Genomic DNA, 9,892 nt, shown 5'->3' on the forward strand with positions numbered 1-9,892 from the left:
TCAAATGTAAGGCTCTCATTACTTTATAAAGATACCCACTAAAATTCCAGATCCTTGAATTTCATTTATCTTTATTCAAGCCTGTTTGTCTCATGTGCAGGCCCCACATTATTACTTCCTTTGGGATCTCAACTTCACCAAATATTCAATGAGAGCAAAAGTCTTGCTTTTCAATAACCTTTCCCTTTCTTTCCCTCAGGTACTTTCTTTTTGTCTCACAGTACTGAGTCGAAGATTTGAGTTCCAAGCAGATGCATTTGCCAAGAAACTTGGGAAAGCTAAAGACCTATACTCAGCGCTGATCAAACTAAACAAAGACAACTTGGGATTTCCTGTTTCTGACTGGTTATTTTCAATGTGGCATTATTCCCATCCTCCACTACTTGAGAGACTTCAAGCTTTACAGGATTCAAAACAAGACTGAGATGCCCAGGATCTGTGCTTGAAGACAAGTTTCTGAAAGTTTCCATCCTGGCAGCATGTTCTAGCTCTTAATGTTTTTACTTTTTTTTTTTTCAAAGAGAAGAATTAAGTGGAGGTGGGTACCCCAATTTAAATGCATTTAGAGCCCATTTTAAAATTGATTGGAATAATCAATTGTTTTAAAAAGGACAACACTGGATGAGCTTTAAAAACATAATGTATATATAAAGGTATTTTTACTTTACTTTTGATGATATAATTTACCCCCTTCATCTTCATACCTGTAATTGAATCTGCCCATGGGGTACTTTGGGCAAATATTTGGAGGAGTTGTCCCTTCCTCTGAAGCCTTTCTATAGAGCTGACACCATGGTCCCAAATCATTGTGCTCACACCAAACTTGAATTTTTAAATAGTTAAAATTGTTCATATTTAATCTGACTGACCAATCAGTGTTTTAAATAATGAGGAAGGTATTTGTCAGTACAGTTGGCATTGTTCTGATGAAATATGGTTATAAATGTACTTCTGACTTATGTTCCTATATCCACATTTAGGTGGGCAGTCTAAGACATTTTTTTTGTTGTTTATTGTTGTTTTATTGGGTTTTATTCATCAGGATCTATTTCACAATATAAAAAGTCACAGTTGACAAAAAATTTAATGTCATTTGGGCAAAGTATATACCATATTAGGCAAATCGGTAGTATTTTTCAAAATACCTTTAGCTTTTTTTGAATTTGTAATTCCTTTTTATTCCTGACTTCAGCTAGATCTTCAGTAAGGAAAGCTATGTGATCCTCTTTTGGGCAGAAACAGCCATATCATACAGATTTACATATCTATACTAGGAACAGAATTTGGAGAGGAGAGGATAGAATAGGATTTTTAGAACTCCCATCCTCACCCAAGATGACAGGTTTCTTTTTACATTTAGGCGAAACCTTCTGAAAACAGTAAAAACTAAAAAGTAGTGCCTGTTTTGAGAAAACTTCCTTTATTTAGATTCCCCACTCCCCTTCTTCTGGAAGTTACCAATATGATTCACACCTAGCATCCACTTAGATCAGTTGTAGTAGTTGTCAGTGGCCAAGCTGTTTTCATTCAAAGTAACTCTCCCACTAAGAGGTTCCTTTTGACATTTTAAAAGAAATGTGTATGGGACTACCTTACACTTACGTATAATGCCTGAGGAAGCCCTAAGTTTTTGTCTCTAGTCTTCTCTTTAGTATATCTGCATTCTGGGTATTTGCTAGGACTAGCCTTCAGATTTCTGTCAGTAAAATTCTGCACAGCTGAGGTTTGAGGTGACTTCTTCACAAGAAAATATGATTGAAGTCAGTATCTCTGTTGTAATGGGTTACTTATTTGTTGCAGAAAGCAAGTGGGCATGCTGCTTTGGTTTTATTCCTCCTGGAGTATACCTCCAGTCTCCCTTATCTTCCTTCTCAGTGACATGGCTTTCCCTTCTTCCTGTGCCTTTAAACTCACATTTAAATCCAGTACAAGTCAACATTAAAAATTGCCAATGGAAAGTTAGATATTCTATCTTTAATTTATTGAAAAGGCTTTATATTTTATCCACCTCCCAGACTCAGATCTCTGCACTGCTGTGAAGAGGTGACTGCTATTGGAAGAGAAGCATTGACTCTCCAGGGTTTATACCCCTGAGGCTGTCTCTAGCCCCTGTTCCCTGGCGTATCTTCCTCTGTAATTTCTTTTTACTTGGCTCAGCCTGTACTGTCTCGGCTTTGATGCAGTGCAAACGATTGTGAGCTTGACTGCTTTCAACATCAAACTTACTAATTGGTGTCTCCACTCAGAACCACTTCATTCTGCCCTCTTGGAAGCCAAATTAAGGTTTCTTAGATGTTTTGATCATGTTATTCTCCTGTTGTACAGTGAGAATTGAGTTGGTCAAGACTTGTAAAAGGAAGTTTAGCAGGCAGCAGAAGTCTAAGCAGTTTAGGGATGCAGTCTAGGGAATTAAGCTAATTAAATGTTAAGTGCCTGCTGTACAAAAGATTGCTAAAGCAGTATGATAGCTGCTAGAATACAAATATTTTTAAAAAATAGTATACCTCTAAGAAGCTTATTTTCTTCTAGACAGATACAAGTAGTATAGAGATAAATATATTACAAGTTAATGTGTGGTGACTGCAAAAGAGAGACCCAAGAGGAGGAGAATACTTATACCTGCACTGGAGAAGGGAAAAATGAAAGGAGGCTTCATGGAGAAGCTGTTCTGTGAGCTGAGTTTTGAAGGAATATGAGTTTTCAGAAAACAAGAAATGAAAATAAAGTGCAATAGGGGATAGGTCTGCATGAAGGTACAAAATGGTGAGTTCAGAGAATAGCTAAGTCACTGGACCAGGCTATAATGTAGGTTACAAAGGGAATTCATGTAATAAGTTTGGGAGAGAAGGCAGGTTGGAGCCTTAAATGTCAGACAGGCTCAAAGAATGTTTTTACTCTAGTGAAGATAAGAAGGCCCCCAAGAGTTTTGAGGTATGCTCATTCCCCAGTAGGATGATTTGTGTCATCTCTGGGGGATGGACTGTGGATAATGATGGGTACAACTACTGTAGTGTCTGTTAACAGAGTGAAAGGTAGCAATGCAAGAAGTGTTTTAGAGGTGGAAGTGAAGATGAATTCACAGCTAATAAATGGAAGGAATGGGGGAGTCCAAGGGTTGTGTGAGAGTTGCTTGGGTGAGAGTTCTGGGAGCTTGGATTGTGTTCCAAGCTGAGCTTGCTGCACTTACAGGGACATCCAGGTAGAAATGACCATCAGCATTTGCAGATGAGGAAATTGAGATCACATAGAGATAAGGATTAGATAATAGAGATTTTAAAAAACAACACAGGAGCAATGAGACTACCAAAGGGTAGATGTCTTACAGCAGGAATTATGACTCCCCCTGAGGATAAATTTCAGGGTATTCTAGAAGTTGAATAAAGGGAGGAAAAAAAATCTTCATTTTCATTGAAATTTAGCATCTCATTAGGAATGCATACATTCTGAGAAGGGGTTTATTGGTCTCCTGTGGTTTATAGAGGAATCAATAGCATAAAAATAGAGACAAGCAAAGAAAGTCCAGGCGAGAGCTATGAATACTATTGCTCAGGTGGTGAAACGTGTTGGATAACTGGGAAGAGGAAGTGAAGCAGTGGTCAGCTAGGTTAAGAGGAGAGCCATGAAAGAGCACTCTCAAAAAACTATCTAGAAATAAAGATTAAGACTGACTTAAGTTTGGCAGACATCACTAGCAACATTTGACGAAATAGTTTCAGTTGAGTTGTGGAGTCATGAATCATATTGAAAAGGGTTCAGGAGAGTGAAAAGATGGAGAGGAAGCAAAGGAGTGATAGCAGCCTGATTGAGGAGAAAGTAAGGTCAGGGCTAATGTGTATGACATATTGCGTTGGGCCCATCATCCAAAAGCTTACTGCTCAGAAGCAATTTAAACTACATCCTTAGGTGTATTTCAAAGAGAATTACTTGGATCCCAGTCTTTCAGGATTTTGTGATAGACCACACTAGTGTCAACTTGCAAGCATATGGTATACAACTCCTGTCTTCAGCTGTAATATTATCCCCACAGCCTCCTTCATGCCTACAGAATCACTCCATCTTCTTCCCGTTCATTCAGTCCGTTGTCCCTTCCTTACCTGGCCTTCCCAGTCAACTACTTAAGCATAACCACCATTCCCTAAGGTTTGCCCTGTGCCTTGCCTCTGAGTCCCTTCCCTCCCCCATCTCCCATCCCTAGCCTGGCAGCGTGACTGTATGTGACATCTTGTTCAAGACCCCAGCCCAGTCAACATTTCTTTCTTTCATTTATCAGTTACATTTCTTTAGGAGTTTCTTCTTTTTAAATTTTTTTCCAAAATTTTGTATCTTACCTCATATGCATGTGCACCTGTCATGTGTCTTCTCTCCCTGTCTCCCCATAAGATCCATTTTTTCCACTTTTGTATCCCCACTGCCTACCCATGGAGCTCTTTATTATTAGTTTTGAGCTAAGGCATAACATGTCCAGGCCTAGTTTAGGAAAAAAAACAAATCTGGCAGTTGGACAAAGATAAGATTTTAGAGGAGAGACTTCTGTTTCAATAATTATAATGAGGACTTGACTAATGGCAATGGAAATAGGGAAAGAATGGATATGGCGTTAGATTGGGGAATTACCTCTATAATGATTAAAACTGGGAATAAATGAGAGCACAGTAAAATCCAGGGATAGCACTATAAGGAACACCAGGGAGATTGTGCCATCTCTCATGCCGATATCCAGTGGGAGAGTGTGATTATCAATATAAAAAAAGGGAAGCTAAGTAGTGCAGTGGATGGAGGATTGGCCCTTGAGTCAAGTCAAATCCAGCCCCAGATACAAATTTTGTGATTCTTGACAGGTCATTGCTTTCAAAAATAAACAAGTCAAGGAATCGAATCTCTTTAAGGTTTTTTTTTTTTTTTTTAAATCTTGGATCTGGAAGTCAGGTGGTCATCAGGGACCTTAGTAATTTCAGTGGCTTCATGAGGGCAGAATTCCAAGGTGTTGAGAAGAGGTTAGGTAGTGAGGAAGTAAATGAACGCCTGGTAGAAAGCATTCTCATTGCTAAGCAATCGAGGAAGGAAAGGAATGGGATGTTAGCTAGATGATTAGGATGTAGGGAAGGCTATTCTTTGTCATTCAGGGAATGCCACAACCCATAAGATGAAGGCAATAATGAGGAAGAGATGAAAGATTGATGAGACAGAGAAGAACGAAACCTTGGAGCAATGGAGAGCAGGTGGTGGTAGGGAAATAAGATTAGCTTTAGTGAGTAAGAGAAATATTCTGGAGAAGTTATAATGTAAGGTTTAAGGAATGGAGGAAGAAGATGAAAAAGCTTTTGTGAACTATCCCTTCAGCTGAATGTTAGCCTTTCTGCCTTTTTTATATTATTTAATTTTACTAATCTCCCCAACATCTTTATGCCTTTGTCCATTCAGGGCAAGGTTAATCTCTAGGCATTTGACTTCGTTTGGTCCATAATTAACAGCTTTGGGCCCAGAGATAACCACAATAGACAAAACTGAGCCATTCTTACCTGGGTCACTGACTGTCTTGTGCTGTTTTCAATCAACAAGCGTTTATTAGGTGCCTACTGTACATCAGGTACCATGTTAGACTGTAGAGACACAAAGATAAAAATTAAACTGTCCCTGCTTTCACAGGGTTTACATTTTGTTAGGGGAGAGAATAAATATGCTTTTATAAACATAGAGGCAAATGCAAATGGACCAAACAAAGTAATTTTTATGGGGAAGGAAGCAGAAGCAATTTATGGAATCAGGAAAGTCTCAGTGTGTAAGATGTTGTCTAAGCTGAGCTTTGAAGGAAATGGGATTCAGAGATATTGGAGGTAAGAGGAAAACTGCAGACATGAGGAAGAGCTAGTGCAAAGACTTGGATATGGATATGGAAGATGCAATCTTGTGTGTGAATAGCAATAAGAAATCCAATTTAGAAGGAGGAGCAAGAAGGCTGGATCAAAGAGTGTACAAAGGGAAAGGTTGCATAATAGGTTGGAGCCAGCTTTGGAAAGGGCCGAGATTTCAAATCATGTTTTGTCCCAAATTCACTGTTTTTTTCCAGGGTCACTTCATCAACCTAAAGTTGAATCAGTCCAGACTCCTCATTTCATAAGTCAGGTAAATGTAACTCAGAGAGATGAGTCATGATTTGCCCAAGATCACACAACAAATGAAGGGCAAAACAGATTTAATATGGTTGTAATTAAAACAACAAAAAACTTCTAAGTTAGGAGAAACTAGTGAGAGAACTCACTCGACAGGTAATTAGAGTTGCCCAAATTAGACCCTCTCTCCTCCTCCTCACAGTTTTATGACTTCCTCTACCTCTCTGGCTACACATAGACAGCATCTCTTGATCTTGCCCTTGAAATTGCAATTCAACCTTTTCTTCTATTCCCTTTCCTCCACTTTCACTCTCATAAATATGCCTTTTTATTCTTAGAGCTAAGGCTAATTACAGAATCACAGAATTGAAAGAGCTAAGCAACTATGTAGTTCAACCTGTCCCCGAAAAAGAATTCTGGCTACCTGACAAGTGGTCATCCTTTGCTTGAAGACTTCTATGAAAGGAAGCTCACTACAAAACGAGACAGCTCCTTCTGGTTTAGACAGCTCTGGTGGTAGGGATTTTTTGTTTCTTCAGTTTTCCTGACATTAAGCCTAAGCTTTGAGGCAATGAACAGCAATCCATTGCTCCTGGTTCACTCCTCTAGGGCCAAAGAGTATGTTGAATCCTTCTTCCATGTAACAACCTTTCATAAATTAAAGGCTAAGCTTCATAAACTGAAGGCTAAATTCTTTCAACCAGCCCACTAATGACACACACTCAAGGCCCTTCACCATTCCGATTGTCCTCCTCTAAAATTTGTCCATGTCCTCCTTAAAATGTGGTGCTCAAAAATAAAACACAGATGTGATTTCTGCCTTTTTTAAAGAAGCATAAGGAGGCCACTGTTACTTGTTCACAGAGTGTGTTGGGGGACATACAATACAAGAAGGTGGGAAAGACAGGAAGGACCTTGAATACCAAAGAGAGAATTTTATATTTGATCTAGAGGTGTCCCAGATAGTCTCCATGATTTCATCTCTCACTTCACTCTAAGACTGGCTTTCTGAGTATGGAAAAACTCTCCTAATTCTAAAAATGTCTTTCCCCAGCCCTTCATCAATCATCTACTATCCTCTTCTCATTCACTGATAACCTCTTTTTTATTTAATAGTTTTCCTCTAATTACATGTAAAAACAATTTTTTAATCTTTTTACCTGGAAAGACTTACATGTACTAATGAAAAATGAAGTGACGAGAACCAGGAGAACATTGTATGCAGTATCAGCAACATTGTGTAAAATCTGACTATAATTGATTTAGCGCTTCTCAGCATTACAATGATCCAAGACAAATACTAATGACTCTTGATAGAAAATGCTGTCCAGCTTCAGAGAAAGAACTGATAAAAGTCTGAATACAAGATCAAGGATACTATTTTCACTTTTTTGGTTTTTTCCTTTTGCTCTGTTTTTTTCACAGCATGACTACTATGAATATGTTTTATATATTTTACTTCTATCAAATTGCTTAATTTTAAGGAAAGAGGATTTGAGGGAAGGAGAAAATTTGGAACTTGTAATTTTATGTGAAAAAATGAATCTTAAAATAGCTGTCTTTACATATAATTGGAAAAAATAAATTTTTTTAAAAGAAAAAATGCTTTAAAAAATTTTTTTTGAGAGAAAAGGATCGATGTGTACAAAAATGTTTGTAGCAGCCTTTTTTGTAGTGGCAAGACAATGGAAAAGGAGTGGATGCCCATCAGTTGGAGAATGACTGAATAAGTTATTGTATATGAATGTTGTACAATATTATTGTTCTGAAAAAATTTTTTTTGAGTTCCAAATTCTCTCACTGTTTCCCTCCCCTTTCCACCTGATTGAGAAGGTATGCAATTTGCTATAGATGATATAAGGCTTTCATGGTTAACTTTTATCTGATTTACCTGATCCCTCTTCAACATCGCCAGCTACTCTCGCCCTCCACTCCTAAGATCACTATATCCAATGACCTTTATTCAGTCTTCAGCTTTCTTGACCACTGTACCACAATCGATACTGCTGACCATCTCCCCTACTAAATTCTTTCTCTTTACATGGCTTCCAGGATGCAGAACCATAGAATTTGAACTTTGGAAGGGACCTCAGTGGCCATCTAGCCCCATGTCCCGTGCTTTTGTTTTTGTTTTCCTTAATCCTATTCCTTTCCCTGGAATGTCTTCTCTCTCCCTTTTACCTGCTGACTTTCTCCGAGTCTCAGTTTTCTCATTTGTAAATTGGAAATAAACAACCTAATGTGTCCTAGTGGTGACTCTTTTTAGAGTATAACCTGGATTAGGAGACCAGTGAGGTACTATTTAACTCTCAAATTCTGCGTCAATAATACCTGGTGCTGATGAGTCAAGTCAGGGCCCTAGAAACGTAATTTAAGGACAAATCCAAGTTAAATTTTGTTCACTAATTTTAACAAACTACAATATAATATAGAAATTTTAATTTATGATTTTCTGAGTTAATGTACAGCCTCCCCTCCGCCCCCTGGAATGTGTTTCACCCCACTGCCTTCTAGTACCTACTTCATGAGATGAGTAAGTACTCTGTAAATCTTCAAGTATAAATCTAGGAATATCAGCTGCTTGTTTTCCCTTGGGTCTAGGACTGATTTCATTATTAGAGAAAAGAAACTCCCTTCACCAGGGAGCACCAGTACCTGCTCTGTAGTTTAGAGTGAAAAGTTGCTGAAGGTCTTAGGAGGGTAAGTGACTTTCTTGACCAGGGGTTAGAGAGCCAGTGTGAGTTAGAAGTCAGATTTGAATCTAGGTCCTCCTGGCTATGAAGTCAACTCCCTCTCTACTTCTCTGCCTCACTTGCCCCTCCAGATACTAAAATAATAATTCTCATTCATCTTTTAAAACCCAGCTCCCAAAATTACATCAGCATGTTAGAGTCAAGTTACAGCGGGTCAGACCGTGGCCGACCAGAGCAATCCGAGCTCGGAACGCTCTGCCGCAGGTCGGACACAGATAGTCCCTGTGAACATATCAGGTGCTTCTCTAACTTTGCACATCTCCCGATTCTAGGGAGCTAATTTAGTTCTGCTTTGCTTAGAGAGCCACTGTGTTGGGCAGTCCTGTGCCACCGTCTCTCATGTCATACAATCTATTTAAAGTTCTTAAGAGAGACCTTGAGGGTCTGTGTTTGCCCTGTGTGAGTTCTCCGTAAAATAATCTTTTTGACAAGCGTACATTTGTCACGAGCACCAGCCCAGTGGAGCTGTGTTCTCTGCAGCATTATTTGAATGCTTAGCAGTTTAGTCTTCTGTGTCTGGTTCTCCTCCTGCGAGGGGATCTTCAGACTTCCTGAGACCATCCGGATGGAAGCCACTCAGTTTCCTGGTTCTGCCCAGGTTTCACAAACAGACAGGGCCAGCATGGCGGCTCTGCGGACCTTCAGGTTGGGTCAGTCTAACACCCTCCTCTCCCTCATTTCACTTCAAAACCTTCCAAGCCCTGAACCAGCTCTGGCAAGGCCTGTGTCAGCCTCGTTATCAGGGTGGACATCCCTGGAAAGTGTACTGCCCGGCTAAGGGAGCTTATCCACAGCCGTCAGAACTCTGACTGCTGCCCCCGGTGGTCCCACAGGGGGTGGTGGGGCTGACTGAGGAGTACGGTGGCACTATGGGTCAGTGAAGGCCTTGCCCCCCCCACTCCCTGCACCAAAGCCCACGTTACTAGCACACACACACTCGCAGAGACATGAGCACACACACACACACTCGCAGAGACATGAGCACACACCAGTTGCTGTCAGACAGGATCTGAGACACTGGGTTCCAGC

The 9,892-nt window shown here is 39.7% G+C and overlaps 1 protein-coding gene across 1 annotated transcript in view; it reads left to right on the top strand.

Annotated features, from left to right (window-relative positions):
• ZMPSTE24 (zinc metallopeptidase STE24) overlaps positions 1-7,490 on the top strand; it is a 49,423-nt gene extending 41,933 nt beyond the window's left edge. Inside the window, exon 10 of the mRNA XM_023500213.2 lies at positions 200-7,490. Within this exon, the coding sequence (XP_023355981.2) occupies positions 200-424 (225 nt within the window). The 3' untranslated portion in view covers positions 425-7,490. The remainder of the gene's footprint in view (positions 1-199) is intronic.
• Positions 7,491-9,892: the final 2,402 nt, after the last annotated feature.

This window comes from Sarcophilus harrisii, chromosome 3, assembly GCF_902635505.1.
Source record: "Sarcophilus harrisii chromosome 3, mSarHar1.11, whole genome shotgun sequence".
NCBI lineage: Eukaryota > Metazoa > Chordata > Mammalia > Dasyuromorphia > Dasyuridae > Sarcophilus > Sarcophilus harrisii.